The 18879-nt window shown below is 37.5% G+C and overlaps 1 protein-coding gene across 1 annotated transcript in view; it reads right to left on the bottom strand.

The window, feature by feature from the left end:
- Positions 1 to 1259: 1259 nt before the first annotated feature.
- The window catches only part of LOC113986620 (huntingtin-like), a gene marked incomplete at its 5' end in the record, with an annotated part of 40302 nt that continues 22682 nt past the window's right edge, over positions 1260 to 18879 (bottom strand). Inside the window, 16 exons of the mRNA XM_039385974.1 lie at positions 1260 to 5077; positions 6007 to 6167; positions 6778 to 6940; positions 8286 to 8391; positions 8529 to 8742; positions 8965 to 9079; positions 9628 to 9818; positions 11496 to 11651; positions 12457 to 12586; positions 12772 to 12902; positions 13181 to 13263; positions 13437 to 13576; positions 13952 to 14106; positions 15314 to 15414; positions 16790 to 16916; positions 18063 to 18250. Of these exons, the coding sequence (XP_039241908.1) occupies positions 4864 to 5077; positions 6007 to 6167; positions 6778 to 6940; positions 8286 to 8391; positions 8529 to 8742; positions 8965 to 9079; positions 9628 to 9818; positions 11496 to 11651; positions 12457 to 12586; positions 12772 to 12902; positions 13181 to 13263; positions 13437 to 13576; positions 13952 to 14106; positions 15314 to 15414; positions 16790 to 16916; positions 18063 to 18250 (2375 nt within the window). The remainder of the gene's footprint in view (positions 5078 to 6006; positions 6168 to 6777; positions 6941 to 8285; positions 8392 to 8528; positions 8743 to 8964; positions 9080 to 9627; positions 9819 to 11495; positions 11652 to 12456; positions 12587 to 12771; positions 12903 to 13180; positions 13264 to 13436; positions 13577 to 13951; positions 14107 to 15313; positions 15415 to 16789; positions 16917 to 18062; positions 18251 to 18879) is intronic.

The following is an 18879-nucleotide window of genomic DNA, read 5'->3' as shown; positions in this document are numbered from 1 at the left end:
AAGAGATACTGGGGAAAAAACTCGAGGAAGAATGGATCAAGACCTTTTTTATAAATAACCAGAGAAAAATCACTTACAGTAATAGTTATATTTTATTTTTTCTTTTAGTTTCAATGTGCAGTATTTTCAGCATTTTTTTTTTAAACTTAAACATACATCTAAAATTATATGCTTTCCTTTTCCTTAGAGTACAATTTCTTTTCAGGTTGGGGCTCCAAGCTTTTGCTCATCATCGCCCTCAAACTAAACACCACCACAGGGTGCATTACCTTATCCTTGTCAAGTTTATCCAACTTGCTGGTGTGTATACACGGACCGATGGGAATGATAAGCTCACACAAAATGCACATGACAAAAAGCAGCACATGCTTCACAAATGCTCTGCAGCATTTATACCCAGTTACTTGAATACAGCTAAAACTTGATATACAATAGAAGCTCTCCTGGGTATGACTGTGGGAGTCTCAAGATTTTTAATGAATATTTAGGTAGCATGCACAAAGAGTTCACCCAAAATCTTAGTATTAGGTAAAATTAACATAATGAATTACCCCAAAATTTTGCTACATTGCTTACTCTAGTTTTTACAGCAGCTTGTTTTCACTTTAGAATACTTAAACTACCTAAAAACTAGCAAAGTACTTTGCTCTCTTATAACTTTCATCAGCTGTATCTTTATAACCAAATTTGTTTTAAAAGAGCAAAGCACCTACCATTGTCACTTTGTTGATTTCTACCTTTAGTAGAAAGTTTAGTTGGGATTGTACATGGAAAAATTCTGATCTATGCAATGAATGTACTCAATCAGTTCCCCATCTTCTCCCACCCTATCCCTTTCAACCACGGGGTAAGATCTCGAATGACTGAATTGAATTAAACTGCTTATTGCTATATTTATTGCTCATTATACCCTCAAATTTCTTTTATTTAGGAAGTATAAATGCTTAGCCCTGACAGCTCCACAAAATCTTAAGACAAACAAGGTCTGCTGCTCTTGGAGAACTGTCTTTGCAGTGTTTTTGACACAACCTCCTATATAGTTAACAGCCACCAAAAAAGAAGAATGGTGAGACAGAATGCTGTTAAGGCAAATCTACTAAATATCAACAAATTACTTTTAACCCAAAAGGTTCCACTTGTTCCCCCCTTCGTTTGATCTGAACCTGTTCACTCATTACTCAGTGCTTTCGGAATGCTGCTGGTGGTTAAGAAACAAGCAATGTCTTGGTGCTGAGAAGGCATTCCTACCAAAGCAAAAGTAACACACAATCATTTAATAGATGCTTTAGGTAAGAACTGACATCTGAGTATACACTTTAGAAAAGATTTAAATAAACTCACATTCAATTTCAACTGGAAAAGAACATAAATAGTAAAGAAAACTTTGAATTCTGCAAATAAAACTGGTTTACAATGGGTTGTAGTTTCCAACTCCTCACTCTTGCACTCAGTGCAAGGGAGGGGGCACGCTGAAATGAAACACAAATCAAACTTTATTTAATGGGCCAGTGGGTAGCTGGCCCAAAAACTATTTATAACAAGTTGGCTGGCATATGGTGTTCTTAGAGGAGGGCCACGTTATAGATTTAGTAAAGTAAGTTCTTTGACAACTGAATTGTAAATGAAGTTTTAAACATTAATCGGTCTCAAGTATGTTCCCTGTCCTGCCATACCTCTCATCTCGTAAGGCTGCAAAAAAGCCAGTTTCACTGCAAAGCACATTAAAGATGCTGTTTGCTTTGTTTAGCCAGAATACCAAATGTATGTCTTAAGCCCAAACACACTTCTACCCTGCTATCAATGAAAAAATGAACAGCCTGATTTTTCAGAATTAGCTTTCTGTCTACAGCAAGTTAAAAACATTCTGTGAAATAAAATCTCGCATTAAGTCAATCTCAAGGGACAAGCAATATATTTATTTCCTTTAAACCCAACATCGGTATCTCTATGTGGCCACTGTTGTGCTGCTACTGCCCCTGTCACACACCTCTTGTCACTAAGAGCAGAAAGGAGTGATTTTGAATATGATTTCACTCCAAAAGAAATGAGGGTGCAGCAAGCATGTCTGGGAAGTGGACAGGGAAGTGTGCTGCAGTGAAATGTTAGAACTGAAGCACTACCAGAGTGTGTTTGCACACTAGGAAGACCCTTAAGCTACATTCCCTTCAGGTCACAGAGAATTTCCTATGAGGAGGTGCCCCTCTTTAGACACTTAGGACACGTTACAGGAGGTGTATATACTAAGACAAATCTCCAAGAGAGGTTAAAACAGATGAAGTCATTACTACCAATGAATCTGTGTGAGGTTAGAACTGACTGCATCAGCTCTAGAGCTTGTCTTGAAACAGGTAATGCAAATATTTGCTCTAAGGCTGGCAATGGGCATTTGAGGAAAGGGAGCCTGCCACAACTAATGTTTTTCATCCAGCCAATCCATGCTGACTTCAATGTATTTCTTCAGTGGTTGGAAAGATTCTATAGCAAGTCCCAAACTGGTTTGGAAAGTTTCATAAAGGGTCTAGCTCCCTGATCCCAAGGTAAAGTAACCAGCTAGTTTGTGTTAATCATGAGGAGCTTAAAATTATGAAGAATTTAACAGTTTTGTAACACAACATATACTGTTATACGGTGAGAATATGACTAACTTGATGCTTAAAAAATATATTAAAATCTATTTTAAATTTTGGAAAATAGCTTACAAAAATATCTTCACTTAAACTATATATCATACAAAAACTGACTGGTGTGTGGGTTTACAGTACAAAACGATTACTGATGGTTACAAAAGGGAAGCGTGATCTATACTACCCCTTAATGAAAACACAGGGCATTATATCTCACTGCCTGGAATTAGACTTTTATCAGAATTAAGATAATTTCCAATATAACTCAAAAACTTTCAAACAGTATCTGTTTTATTAAACCTTTTTCTGAAATCCTGTTCAGTTTCTTTAAAAATCACCACAGTGATGTGGCCCAAGAAAGAAGAGTAACCCAACTAAGGGTGGAAATAATTGCTCTAGATAGTAAGATCTGTAGAGAGCTAAATACAGCAACATCTACAGTTGTTTCTACTGCCCACACTATCAATTTCCTCTACCAGTTTCTAAAAGGAAGTGACACCAGCGGACAATTCCTTTGTAATCAATTTATGGGCAGAAGCAACAATTTTTGGTCTAGATTGGAATTAGTTTAAATACATGGGTTTAATAAATACAAATATACACATCTGTATACATTAAATGTTGTCACATGTGTATAATTTCAACATATACATTATATACAGAAATACATACAGTACATGCTCCTCCTGACAACACTATCTCATTTTTCCAAGTGTCACCAAAAGGTGTGATAAGGAAATGAAGAGAGATTACATGTAGGATCTGACCGAGAACCAAGGTATCATTTCTCTATAATGAAAGAATGACAACAAATACAACTAAAGACAAATGCTGTGCTAGATTTCCTCATGTAAAGCTTAGGAATCAATGGCATTCCCTGGGTGGTGAGTAAAACCTAAATCTGGCCCTGTGTAGTGTCCTGAAATTCATGGATATTTGTACTGTTTGTGTCTAAAGCATTATGTATACAACAGGTAATAAAAGAGGTTGTGTAATTTAACACTTTAGTCAGTCCCCAAGTAGACCACAGCAGCCTTCTGATTCTTAACTGCCACCAAAAATTTGTTTACATGAGAGTGGTTTGAACCCAGGTGACTCCATGGTCTCAGTTAGGAAAGGTCAAACAGTTGTTGACTACTGGGGAGCTTGCACCATTTTGTCTCTTAAAATGCTGTGCAGCAAATAAGAGCAGTTTCTTAAGTATCTAAAGTTTGATCCAGAGTAACTAGTCCTCTTTTTTACCATTATGTCTCAAAATAAAAGAATTCAAAAGAAGCTATAGTAAAATGGATCACAAGAATGCCTCCTTAGTACAGTTTCTCAAGACAAATTAATCAACATATTCCAGTTTTAAAGCACTTTGAGAAAAAGTGAGATGCAAAACAAGATGTAATCTGTACATTAAGATGGATTTCCAAAAGGAACATGAATTCAAGCAAAGGGAAAAAAAATGAGGACAATACAGATGTCAAGACATTCAGTAGCATGGCTTCTGTTCATCTCCAATTACAGCACAGCTCATGCACGACACATCTTACAATTTTACATACTGTACATAATATAGAAATATTTAAGTTAAAATTTCTTTCACTGATATACCGTACTCAAATTTTAAATCCTGAGAATTAAAAAGAAAAATGTGTGGTTACGTATGTGCACTATATCTCCGATATCACCAACACATACACCACTGGATATCAGAAAGTCCAGAGAGAGAAATCACATGCTGGAGGTGCAAATCATAAAAGCCATTTTCTCTTTTCCTTGTTTGGGAGAGACATTAGGAAACAATTTCTATTCTGTACTACACAACAGTATATACAGGGACATAAAACTATGAAGTTGGCTAATGACTGCAGCAGTAACAGTCTGTCAGTGTCTTACCGGCTGCACCACAGTGGCTTCAGCTGAACACTGGAAGAAGAGGAATACCAGTTACCTTGCATGTGGTACTTGCTCGTATTTACAGCTACTATGTGTGTCTCAGGTTAGTCCCACACACCACTTGAAAAACACTGACATACTTCTTTCCACTCACAGGTGCCTGGTGTCAACGAGAACTACACTAGACTTCTCAGGTGATTTCCAGTGCTGCAGAGCACTTGTCCGTGCGTGCTGGAAGTAAAACTGACAGGTCCATATTTATCACAAATGCAACCCCAGATATTTTCTTGATCTTGCATTCCCCATAATTCATATTCCAACACTAGTCATGCAGTTCCACTACACATCAGGGTGCTCAACATGCTGTGACCTTGTGCACATTTTGCAAACAACTTAGTAGGCGATGATATGGGGTTCCTGGAGACGCCACCACCTCAAACACCGACTGAAAGGCCCTCCGATCTAATTCTTCATCTATCTGATGTCGGTAGAAGTCTATGGCCACCAAACAGAAGATGTTAACATCCACTTGCTCTGATTTTCCCATTCTGCTGATAATATGTGGAAGACTGAAATATAAGTTAAGGTCACAATATGACAGAGGTTGCTCATCTTTTGGTGTAGCGGTTTTAAACACTGTTCTGCAATAACATGGTTTATTTTTGAGTTCACCAACAATGTTCAAGTGCAAAATACTGTCATCTAGCAATTCAACTGCTACTACATAAATCTAATTCCTTCATTAACATCGTGCGATTTCTAATCCCCAGAAATTCATTTCAATCTAGCAGTAGTTCTCTTTATCCATTGGAGCAAACAATGCAATCAGCCACTGCTGAGAGCCAAAGAGCACTGCTGAGATTGAGAGTCATTAGGAAGTTTCAAACATGACAAATGGCCACTTTTTCATCTGGTCACGAAACACAACAGTTATTTTTCTGTTTGTTTGAGAGGGTTGTTTGTTTTTAAATAAACCCAGCACTAATACCCCCTATGTATGCCTTTTGGCTGTTCCAATTTATTTTGGCCAATGCTTACTCTTACTGCAGTGCACAGCCAGGGGGACACTTGCAAAATACAGTTTGTATATAGAGGATAATTTTCTTGAGTTTGAGTTTGCTGACTTTTTTCCTTTTTTTAAAATACATTTTATCTTGCAGAATGAATATAAAGCAAAGCTTTTAAAGGTCACAGCAGTGCTATCTTGGTGAAGTTTTTAAAAAGTCCTTCAAAGTAAGGACTTTCCCAATCATCTTGCATAGTTACAAGGAACAGATCTTAAAGCAGCAGCTTTAGATAACTTTGTTCTTCTAATCTCTTTGGAAGTTCTTTTTTTCCCTTCATACCTGAGGTACAACAGCACAAAGCAAAATACACCACTACTAACTGCAGTAAAACTGCCTTTTTTGTGTACTCTTATCTTTCAAGGCTATCAGTGTGCTTTACAGAATCACTATTATTACCTAGAAATGGCACACTTTCAGTCTTTTTAGGATACATTGCTGAAATCCATTGACTGGTGGAAGCACTGACAAAAAAACAGGAAAGACTCCACATTGCCATTGCCACGGGTGTTCTTTGCGTGAAGTTAGAGAGAGAGAGCATCACCCAGTCACGGACCATTGAGGACTGTCCAGTGCTATGTAGTGTCTGGAATACCTGCAAAATATTGTATACAAGAATAAAGTCAGGGGAAAAAGTTTAGTTTCTCTTTTAAAGGTTCTCTCCAGCTATAAAGCTCTGAGGTTCACAAACCAGATTCTTGGAGACAACTCTGAGTCTGAAGAATTTGTGAACTCATGACACACGTGCCAAACTGAAGTAATCATAGAGAAGTGCAAGACTTGTCTGGTGCCTGTTTTTACAGATCAAATGTGGAGAACACATGCACTCTCCAGTGATGCATGAGTCCAGTAAGTGCTGAAGAGCAAAACACACAGAAGCCCAACTGAGCCCACAGGGGTTTCACAAGGTCAGATGACCTGGGATGGCTCCCGGAGATCGACAGTCTGATCAGAAATACTAATTTTCTCTTTATTTTCTCATTATCACTGATTGAACTGTATTGCTATGGGCTTTGGCTTCCAGGTGAGATGGGGATTCTAGTCCTCCATGTTGTCTGGAAGACAAACCTCACAGACATACAGCTCCATCCCTGCAACTGGTTTGTTAGATTTAATTAACAAAATTGGTATTTGCCCCTTAGACTGAACTGTTATTTGAAATCTTCTGAAACATTTAAGAAGAAAAATATATGTATCAATCCTACCTTATAAACTACTGTTGCCATGAATTGTGGATATGGCTGTTGATTGGACAGAAATTCTCCAATAACTTTATTCATTACATCTTGTGGGGGAAAAAAATCATCAAGGAACTGTGGAAGGATCCGAGCCACTACTCTAGCTTCAAAAGGAAATCCCTTCCTGATCCTGAAAAATAATAAAAAAGAAAATATTTTATGATTGAATTCCAGTAAGTATCTCATTCCATTCCAGTTTAATTGGCAATAGAAAGAACATTTTACTTTCATCTGTACATAGGCAAGTTCTCAACACTGATGGATCCAAATCTTCATGTAATCTTAGTAACATACTCAAAGAGGTCTATCAAAGCTATCAGAAGTTGTTACAGGTATGTCCTTCCCCCTACACTCCCCACTTTTTTTTTTTAAATAGTCACATTTTTTGAGGGTCTGGAATTGCATGAGAGATGAGACTTAGCAATAGTAATGCTGAAAAATCCAAACAAGAACAAAAAAGGACAGGGAGATCACTACTCCTAGGTATCAGAGAAAAGGAGAATACTAATTTCCACTCATAACATCTTTGCATTTTTTATTCAAGGTCAGAATGACCAATACACCAAACAAGAAAAACAAGTTGTGCTGCTCTGTAAAGAGGGGAAAAGATATTCCAACTTACAGCCAATTTTGCTTAAATAACACTGATTGGAAAGTCTTTCTAATAAAGGCTGCATCTGTTGATATGTCAAGATTAAGTTACCATCATGTGATTCTTCCCTGCCAAAGTTAGTTTCTGCTTGTAGTATTCACATTTGTTTTGCTGCCTCTTCAGAGTAATATTTTCAAAGGCACTCAAGCACTGCTCTAGTTCTGTTCTCACAGAGTGCAGAAGTGAAACCCTCATCCAGTTTTTATGGAAAAACCACTGAACACTTGAAAAAATGTAAACCATTACCCACAAACTACTACACAAAATCTAACATGCTATACTCACTTAAGACAGCTTGAGACTGTCAGATCAAAACAGGGGTTTTGAAATGTTTCCTTTAATGAGTTCCATGTGAATACAGAAGTTTTACTGTACCCTTCCACTGCAATTACTTAACAGCCTTGGAAAGAGCAACCCCTGGGTGGGGGAAGGGGAAAAAAGTTTTAAACTCTTAGGGTGGTTTGAAAGATTATTTCCTGTAAACTGGATTTATATCCTTGATTATGTAGAAGACATCCTGAAAAGCTCTTAAGAGTTTGACCTGAAGGGAGCTGAAAATACATTTATGAAGTATTATGGTTTGTTCAACACACAGTATCAGTTAGGACATGTCTGTTTTTCATTTACATTCCTGTACATTTGTGCTGCCTTCAGCAATTCCATCAGTGTTACTGTGTATACTAGGAGGGTAACTGTTAAGCAATAGTAAGTAGAGAAACATCATTAATTAAATATGAGAACTGTCAAATAGAGAAGTGACCACACAGTGATGAACACAATCATTTCCCTCCCAGTGCCCCACTTACATCTTTTATCCTCTTACCTATCAAAAAGGACAGACACTCGTTCCATAGCTACGATCACAGATTCACTGTCAGGAGCACCAGGATTTGCATCTGTGATACGACTGGGGCTGATTTTTTCCTTTCCTAAACCAAAACAATTTGTTACAAGTTCACCGTGAATGTTAAAATAAGACCCTTTTTTACTCCTGGTAACAACAATAAATTAAAAAAAATTAGCACTGTTAGTAAGGCAGTCTCTCAGCACATGAAAAAGTGAATACCTGTGTACATGCAAGTCAGCATTAATCCAAGGGCTGCCATTGCTCTGTGGGGGCTCTGCACATTCACCCTGTCAACGCTCAGTTTAACCAGTGATTCACTATCCAGCCTAGAAAGTTGCTCTGAAAGGAGGAGTCGTTCTAATCCTCTCAGGACACAATGATAAATAATGGATGGTGTTGATTCATCACTTCCAGACACCATGACTCCACACATCTGAAATAAAGTAAAAAGACAACTGCCTGGTTTTGAGGTGTATTTAGGTCATCTTCTAGCACCATACCACTGGAACTAGTATGGCTGGCATCAGGTATTAAGAAGAACTGATGAAGGTAAGCCCAAAAGCATACCTACACCACAGTAATCAAGTGTTAAAAGACTGCTAATTGGTGATCCCAGGTTACATGAACACCTGTGATTGGATGCATCACAACATACCTGGATAATTCCTGCAGAGAATTCAGGCCCTACATCAAGTGGGTAATTCTCAATCAAATAGAAAGCAGCTGCACACATTACCAAGATGTGCTGTTGGTTATGGATATTCACACAACTGTAAATAAGCAAAAACACCAGTGGTCACATCAAAGTCGCCTAGGTCACAAACAGAGACACTATAAACAATTCCTAGAAACACAGTATTTTTGCACATTAAATTGATGCCGTTTTTAAAATCCCAAAAAGTATCACCAAGATGCCATAAGAAAACACAGCTTATCATGAAAACCCAGTGCAATGCAAGAAATTGTCAGGCCACATAATCAGAAGTTATCATTGCCTGACCTGTTTAGGAGAAATAAACTTTATTACTGATCCTGCAAGTCTTACTCCATGAGTGTGCCTTTTGACAGAAAAATGAGGTTTAAGGAACACAATTTACCAAAGAGACAAAAGCCTGAACTATGTTTTCTCACCCTCAAGTATCATTTTGCTCTGTAAATTAAATGCAAAATTGGACGATATTTTCAAAGAAAATACCAAAACCTGCTCGATACAATGGCCTGCTCTAAAATGTACTGACAACTGCAAACAGAGAGCCCCTTTCTTCACACAAACATGCAACAGTTTGGAGCCAGGGGGGAAAGGGGGAAAGAGTCTTACTGTGCTACTCCTCTCAAATTGGAGAGCAGATACTCGCTGATAATTGGAATGAGTTGCTTTGCTGTCTCATCAAGCAAGTCACACTCAAGGATATAAAGAATTCCATGCAGAGCTCCAATCCGACTTGGCATATGGGTGCTTCTTAGGGTTGATTCCAGCAGTCGACTTACTGGTTCAGCCACAGCTTTATCCTAATACATCCAACAAGAGTATTCATTAGAAGTCAACACTGGTTCAAAATACTGGCAAGTCCTGTCATTTGGCAATACTTGGAACAAATTAAAGAGCAAAAAATAGGGCATGAACCAGAGCCTGGCTTAAAACTACTTTGAATCGAATGTCACAAGACTAATGCAATCAGATAAGAGATGATTTGCAGATTAGCTAGTAAATTGATGTTACTTTGTGAGTTGTTTCTTGAACACTTCCAGGGATGGTGACTCCACCGCTTGCATTCCAATGCTTGACAACCCTTTCAGTGAAGAAATTCTTCCTAACAGCCAAAGCCCAATCTAAACCTCTCCTAGCACAACTTGAGGCCAATTCCTCTTGTCCTGTCACTAGCAGTCTGGGCAAAGAGGCCGACCCTCAACCTTGCTATAACCCTTCGGGAAGTTGTAGAGAGCAGTCAGGTCTCCCCTGAGCCTCCTTAGGCTCCATCTTTAGGGACATTGTTTAGTGATGGACTTGGCAGTGTTAGCAGTTAGACTCAATGATCTTAAGTGCCTTTTCCAACCTAAATGATTTTACAATTCTATGTTTAGTATTCAAACACCAAGCTGGTATCAGATACTTCACTCCCTGTTATTAAATTACAACAACTTACTGGCATATGCAAAATCTATTCTAAACTGTTAGTTTTGAAAAGTCTTTTTCTTACAATCTAAGTATTTAGTAGAAATTCTTTGCTTCACCTTGTCCCTGTATTCATGAATTATCTAAGATACAGGACACTTTTACAGTGTGTGCTCTCTTGTTGCTCTTTTTAAGTGGATTTTCTACATAACTGAGCACAGGACAAGTAACTCCTGATGGAATTAACTGGGTTTTTTTACTCCTGCTAAGCTGTTCTATTCAGCTGTTTGCTTGTAAGAAGGTGCTATTAGTTCACTGAGTGGGAAATTACAGCCTAGTCAGAATAAGTTGATCTGTAAAACTTTCTGTATGTTTGCCATCACTTTTACAGCCTTCCCTTGAGCAGTCGCTGCTACAATAGCTACTGGAAGCCCTATTCCAAAAGTCTTTCAAAACTTCTCTTATCACTATTACCCAAATAGCTTTGTATTAGTCTCAGAGTTTCTAGAAATGCTAACTTCTTCCAAAAGAATTTGTAATTATTTTTCCTAAATAATTCCACTCTGAAATGTCCATTGGAAAATACCTCTGGTCTACACATTTAAAAACAGAATGATGCAATTTAGGGAAGAGTGAGGGAAAGAAAAGGGATATCTGACTATCTGGCTACATATTCACTAAATGCAGTGTCCCAGCCTCCCATGAGATTACAGCCATTCATCTGCAATACAAATCTAGCAAAAGCTGTTCCACAAGTCCTCAATTCTGGCCTGAAATGTGACAAATGAGGAGTCCAGGGCAAAGGCAACACTGAACTAAGTGAGACAAACCAAAAAGCACATTAAATTATGCTCAAACCTCAAAAAAATCTCAAGCCAAACCCCCTTTCTGTTTGCAATCTCTGAAAGCCCAGAATAATTATCCTATTACCTCTTACAGCCATGCAGATCAGCTAAGGGGTATTCTTACAGACAAACCACTCTTACCAAGTACACAGACTTTGCAGCAGAAGCTAAGGATGAATTACTCAGACACTCAGGAATTTGCAATAAACTTTCATGAGAATTTCTTACCATTCCCAGAACAGCAGCAGCTTTACAGGTAGCTGGTATCAAATACTGTACAAGAATCTCATCTTCTGATGGATGCACCTTTCTCAACTCTGTCAATGTTGTATACATCATCTCAAACTGATTCCTTTCTGTAAACAAGTCTGATACTGCCAGAAGCTGTACAGAAATTAAAACAGAATATAAAAAAGCTCATTAGCAGACAGCCAAAAATTGACTCTCCCTTCTGTTATAATTGCAAGCAAAAGATTCCTCGATTTATCTATTAAATATGTAAATATTTATCTAAGTGTCTGAAATAACTATCAACTGTTGTCCAGAATTAATTCCACCATTCATTTTGGACAACAATTACCTCCAAATTGTCCCTTTTTTTCCAAAAGGTTTACAAAATCAAATCCGCTAAGTAATTCTGACAAATAAACAAACATTGCCATTTACAATGTACTAAACCACTCCAAAACACTCAATGCATACTTTTTTTGCAAGGATAGTTTCATTTTAAGTCTTTTATGACAGTGAATAATGGCTATCAACACATTTCACACCTGTGTTCTTTAGTTTTGCTTCTACACTTCAACAGTCAATTTAATTCTCTAATACCCTATTGTTTCATCTTCATTTTCTTACAAAGGATTAGGATAACAAAATCTTGTTTTAGCAAGCAGTCAAGTAAAATACTGATTATCATTAAGTAATGATAAAGTATTTGTTATGTAGCAGCAGAATATGAAATCCAGGTGCTTATAGAGCTTAAATCAGCATAATGTTGTAGTTGCTCAAATTATATTTCTGTACAGCCCATACAATAGCACTGCAGGAAAAAAAAGAACTGAGAGAAAGAATGTATATCTACACCAGCCCTGTGTTCCATATATTAAAAGATGCTGTATAAAAGCTGCTTAGCTCCAAATACTTGGTAACATATACTCAATTATGACTCTGAATAATAATTTGGACTTACTGATCGAACCACTTCACTGATCAAAATAACTGGTGTTCTCTTGCTAGGGTTTGATGGCAATATCCACTGACTGTACAGTTCAAGCAAGAACTGAGAGCAAGAATGTATATCTACACCAGCCCTGTGTTTCCTGCAAGGCACAATAAACAAGTGTTAAAATGGCTATTCTTAGGTCTTGCTAAAATACCTGATTTGAAATAATACAGTTATTTACCAGCACCCAATTTATAAAGCCAGCTTATTGAACTCAACATGAAGAGATAAAAGATTATTAATAAGTCAAAGGAAAGAAAAGACATGAAAAAAATAAGACACCTGGTGTTTATAGGAGAGGTTGGTGGAGAGGAAGGAGCAGGTACGTCATTCTCATCTTCTTCATCCTCACCCCACTCTTCTTCTCTCAGTGGAGTGATATTATTTCCCAACCACATGGAGTGTATAGAGACCTTGCAACATAAACAAGAGAAAAACAAATAACAAAGAAGCACATTTAACACCCCCACAGTCAGAGTAGAAAAATCTTACAGCCTGATACATTTTTCCTTTAAATGACAGGCAACACACAGTATTCTGGCTGAGAAGAGACACCCAGTTATGATCTACCTACCCTGCATCACTCAGAGCTCTTAGTTTCTATTTGACATTAAACAATCTCTCAACTAATTTTTCACAAACTGGCAGAAATATAATAAAAGTCAAGTTCAAAGTTGAGCTTTTAACAAACCTGTCCCAGTTTATAATCCATATCTCCTATTTCTCGTTCAGTATTGATCTGCAGTAAGAGTTTTTCATGGCTGATAAGAGCACCTACAACAAAACACAAGATGAATTCTTTTAGAAGTGCATAACAAAGTAGATGTGAAAATGGCTTCATTTCCTACAAACTGGATTTCAAATAAATTTTCCTAAGAGTATCTTTTCCACTTCTTATATGTAAAAGAAATTCACTCATCCCCTCCCCTCCCCACACAAGAACTTACCTGTAGTAGCAGGAGAAAGTGATGGAACAGGGTCCCAAGCTTGGTATAAGTGATGAGTAGCAATATTATCTCTCTTGGATACCATTGCTTGGATTTCCTGTTCGACAATTCCCCTGATAACACTTAGCTTCCTCCCAAACCTGAAAGGCCAATAGAAATCAATTTAAGCAGATTTTTCCTTTAACATTTTTGTGCAAGTCTGACTGGCTTACTCTGCAATGTTACGTGCCTGTGCTTTTTTCCGTTATCAGGGATGCTAAAACTGAGAAGTGTTGAGAAATACATTCTGCACACTGTTTGCTAGATTTTAATAAGAAATTATCTTTTTCAGATGGTCTTTTAACTCAGCAGGTTCATGATGCTCAGTCCGTGTAACTTCTTTGTAAACAGATCCATCTATATATACTCTTGCTTAGAAAAAAAAGTATACATATTTTTGCTGCAGCTTGATTAAGCAATTGTAATTATGTGTTAATCACAAATTGTATGCATTTGAAAACAAGTAAAAAACATACCTTGTGTCCAGAGCTTTTAAAGCTTTGTTGCGGGGCTGCTGTTCCAAACAACTGACTGCTGGATTGCCAGCAACAGGTATTGTCATTGCACTCAGCACCAGGGAGGTTATGGCTTGTACTGCAAGAACATTAATTTGGGTCCTCTCTGTATCTTCCTGTAAAATGAACTCACTGTGATTTGAATTGTACAAAAAACCCCAAAACAACCAACCAAACAAAAAACCCGAAAGCCCTGAATATCAGTTTGTCACCTTTCACTAAATTACCATTAATCAGCCCGACATCTAGTCTTCTTCCCATCCAGAAATCTATCTGACAGAAACAGTGCACACAAAGCACTGACTGCAGCAGGAACACATCCTTCCATCTCATCAGCCACTCTGCATGCATTCTGTCTTATCCCAACAGCATTGAAACCTCAAGATGTCCATTTTGGAACTTTTCAAGTGTTTAGCTTCTTTCTTTGCAGTTACCCATTAGTTACTTGGTGAAACAAAGCATCAGACCACAAAAGAGACTGTAAAATGGTAACAAATGTTCAACTTAAAAAACCCCTACAGCAACCTCCTTTCAGGTAGTTGTGGAGAGCATTAAGGTTCCCCTTCAGCCTCCTCCCAACTAAACACTCCCAGCTCCCTCAGCTGCTCTTCATAAGACACATGCTCTAGACCTTTCACCAGCTTTGTTGCCCTTCTTTGGACATGAATATTTTGGTATAGAAATTGGTATATAAATACATATATTTTGGTACATAAATTGGACATGAATTTTGCAATAAATTCCTTCAGCTCTGATCCCTAAATGCCCTCCCCTGAATTTTGAACGCTTTCCTGAGTTAGAAGCCCAAATATCTAATATACAGTCTACAACTTGGAGCGAGACACATCTCCAGGTCAGTTAATTTCTAGTCAAGAATCTTAGAAAAAAAATCGTACCAAAGAAACTCCCCTTGAAGTTTGATTATTAGATAGCACAGGTAATTGCAGTAATACATATTAGTCACAGTTAACTAGTATATTTCCTAAAGGCACAGTTCTCTCACACATTGTCTCTCTCAAAGTTTTTAGAGATCCTTTTGTGCCTAAAGCCAAACATCTAATCAAGTAAACTTTGAACTGTGTGGAATGATGTACTAATATAGAGTCGAAACAGCTTTTTTCCAAACTCTTTACATGCTTGCAGAAGCTTTAAGCCATAAGATGGATGTGTCTGAACTCACAGGGAAATGAAGAGAAGGAAATACAAAACAGAAAAAATGTCTTAGTTTCAGTCGCTTCTTTTCTGCTCTACAGTTTTATTAGTAGAAACATTGTTCTTAGTTTAAGTAAAATTTAAGTTAAAAAACTCAGTGAATGACATTACCTCTTGCTGGTTCTCCTCTTGATCCATTACAATAGGCTGAGTTACGAGCACACCAAGCAAAGTAGCCCAAGTCTCTTCAAACTGAGTACGGCTGATCCATCCTATGGAAACACCCAGAGACAGCCATTTATGTCAGTACAAATGTAAGCATGAAACAGCATTAAAAAAATGGGACATCATTTCCACAGATTTAGTTTCATACCATTTCCTACTGGATTTGGCATTTTTGTAATGGAACAGGCTCCCCAGGGAAGTGGTCAAAGCACCAAGCCTGACAGAGTTCAAGAAGCTTTTGGACAATGCTCTCAGGCACATGGTGGGATTCCTGGGGATGGTCCTGTGCAGGGATAACAGTTGGACTCGGTGATCCTTGTGGGTCTCTTCCAACTCAGCATATTCTGTGATTCTGTGTAATCACTAGAGTTGAGATTTAAACTGTTCTACTTTTGAAAGCGATGAAGTCCTTAGAAGGGAGTTCTGCACGTTACGATTACTATTTAAAAGGTCCTGTTCAGTAATTGCTTGTAGACATTTAAATATTACTTTGATTGTCCAATTGTCAAAGCAGTGAGATCTATCAGGTTTTCACAACACAAAAAATAATCCAGAAACTTGGCCAATTCTCACAGAAAATAAAGTCATGGAGAAACCCATAACAATTCAAGGAATCTTCATGCCTCAAAAGCAAAATGACCAAGTTGCCTAGAAATAGTCCATTAAAATTAAAGCACTTTTTAAAGTTTTCCCAACCAGATTTTTACCTATAAAAGACTGCAGAGGGTTCCTGAATAATACTTTGCAGTTTTTAGCAAGGATATCTATACACAATCAAAAACAAGAATGGTATCTTAGACATTACAGTGATCAAAGTGCTACACCACAAATCAGTAAAATATTAACCCATAGACTGGGGGGAGGGATGAATAGATGGACCCAAAAACCACAAAGACTTTCTGTAAGCATATGGAAAATTTGATGCATAATCCTTGACAGTCCCATCTGTTGACAAAGACATGAACTTTTAAGCCATACCGCTCTCGTTCAGCAAATCTTAACATATCCAGAAGCTTTAAAGTGACATCATCTCATTTTAAATGTTGAGAGTTTGGCACTAAATTCTATTTATATACTAAACTCTATATTAATAGAAAAAAGTGGGGGGAAGCAAAATATTCTCGAACATATGGACAAGTGTATGCTCCAGAAAACAAGTGGACATTCTGCAAGAGCACCTTGAAATTATCTCCCGAAGTTGGACTAGTTTTTGGCTTTATTTCTATAATTTATTCTCTGCATTGAACAAAATATAAGAATTACTGCAGCACAATTACTAAATTGCTCTGAAATACAGTATCTGTCTCCCACATAAGCAACAAAAGTAAGCAAACAGTACTAGATACAGTTATTCAGTAACTTCACAACACAGTTAAAAGCCCAATAAGAACCACGTGTATTAATTTTTAATTTTGTACATACCAAGTGTATTAATGCGATAGATGAACTCCTTAAAGATTTCTTTTTCTTGAAGAAATTCTACTGGGATTTCAGGAAAAACTGTGCCAAAGTCACCTGCAGGCTTTGGTGACCAGCCTAATTTCCACACCTAAAGAAATATAATAAAAGTTAAATTATACAAACCAGATATAGTATTTACATGACAGCTCTAAATATATAAGTACCATTCAAAAGCAACAAGATATCAGTAAATAAAGTAATTCTCCAAATACAAAAATACTTTGAGAAAGTTTGAACATCTAATACAGCTTTTATGTATTTTACACTGCATTTTTAATTTTAGGGGGTTTTTCAGCATATTTGTCACAGTTAATTAACTACTCAGTCTTATCGTCTAAGCTGGGACATAAAATTAATAAGTTCCTGTCACATATTTCAGTTTAGAATTTAGATGCCAGGTGACTCTTAGATTGTGCAGATATGCTGAAAGGGAATTCAGGGAAAATAGCTCACATACTACCGACACCTGAGAAAGCACAGAGTGCCCTCAAGAGTGCGCAAAAAATTCTCAGTCAAGAAAAATATCATTTGACATCTCTTCAAAAACAGAGAAAGGCCTGAGAAATGGCCTTGCACATATCAGGAAACTCCCTAATAAGCATGTTTCCAGTAATGGTTTTGAAGATTACTAAAACAAAGTCATTTCACAGTAGTAACAATACATGGAGGTAATCACAAGATGTTCTCAAATCCACGTTACGTAAGCCAAAAGACCCAAGATGACTTAGGAAAGAATGGTAATACCAATCCAAAAGTATTTGCATGCAATACAGGGTATAGTACCACACACAAATACCTGAATCAGTTCAGACACCTCAGCACCATTGCATCATTGTGGTGCTTAGCAAGACAGAAAATGTTGTGTGTTAAAAAGGTGTTAGTGTAGATTTTGCACTTCTTCCAGGTTAAGCAATACCACCAAGCAGTATGAAATATAAGCCCTAACAAAGCATCCAGTTCTTGCTCTTTCTTTCTTAAACTACCAGCTAGATAATTTTTCACCTAAGGAGCATCTACACTCCCTGCTAATCAAATCTGTGAATCTAACGTGAACTCTTATTTGATATCTTTACAATGTTGCAACTCAGTGTTCAAAAAGGCAAACTGGTTGACCAAACTAACTTAAGGTTGAAGTCCTACTGATGCAGAACTTGAGATGCAGCACCCATGTTTGGTTTTCAAAAAGTTTTTCAATAACTTTGAAAGTCCTGAAAACAAAGCATCATAAACATACCAAGGGAGGTACTCTTGTGTAACTGTTCACTAGAGGCAGCCTTGCTAAACTGATGATGATGTTCTTGAGGACAGGAGTAAGAAAGGCAGGGATACTGCTGTTTCTTTTGTGCCCCAGTGACAAGACAGTCTGCAAGCATTCCACCATCTCAGCTATCATTTCACACGCTGCAGTAACGTGCTTGGTTTCTTTGTAGGGAGAGAAAGAAATTCAGTTTTAAGAATCTATTCAAAAGACATGATTTTTTTAAAAAGATAGAAAAACAAAAGAATTCTTAATAAAAGAGTATGCCAATTAAAAAAGAACAAAACCACAACCATGACACATAAAAAGAAATATTCTAGGACATTTCAGCTAGTTGATAAGTAGTCCTATAACCCTCCCTGCAATGGCCTGCATTGTTTGCCAGTCTCAGAGCTGGAGATCACCAGTACCTGAGATCTGTCAGCAGAGCAGCTCCCCTGCCAACCCCAGCAAGAATAGGCCACACAGAATAGAGTATTGATGTGAATTTAAAGTGACCAAACGAATCTGTTTTATGAGAAAAACAGTCTCATAGCTGGCTCTATGCTAAACCTGAGCAGCAGATAATTTCTGTAGATGGAAGTGATATCTTACTATACCAGCACAGCTGGATATGGAGGACACTGCTGTCCACATGCAGAGTAGACCTGACCTTCACCTCAACATAGTTGCTCCCATGCTGTACAAGGGCAGATAATTAATCTGCCATTCTTCAGAAGAAATGTTAACAATTCTACCTCTCCCACATGAAATTTTAAAATCCCACAATACTTTGAAAACCTCAGTCTGTAGT

The sequence above is a fragment of the Pipra filicauda genome, unplaced genomic scaffold (genome assembly GCF_003945595.2).
Source record: "Pipra filicauda isolate LSUMZ 115617 unplaced genomic scaffold, ASM394559v2 scaffold459_size522612_pilon, whole genome shotgun sequence".
Classification (NCBI taxonomy): Eukaryota; Metazoa; Chordata; class Aves; order Passeriformes; family Pipridae; genus Pipra; species Pipra filicauda.
Note: the sequence above shows the minus strand (reverse complement) of the source record. Positions and strands in the feature narration are given on the sequence as shown.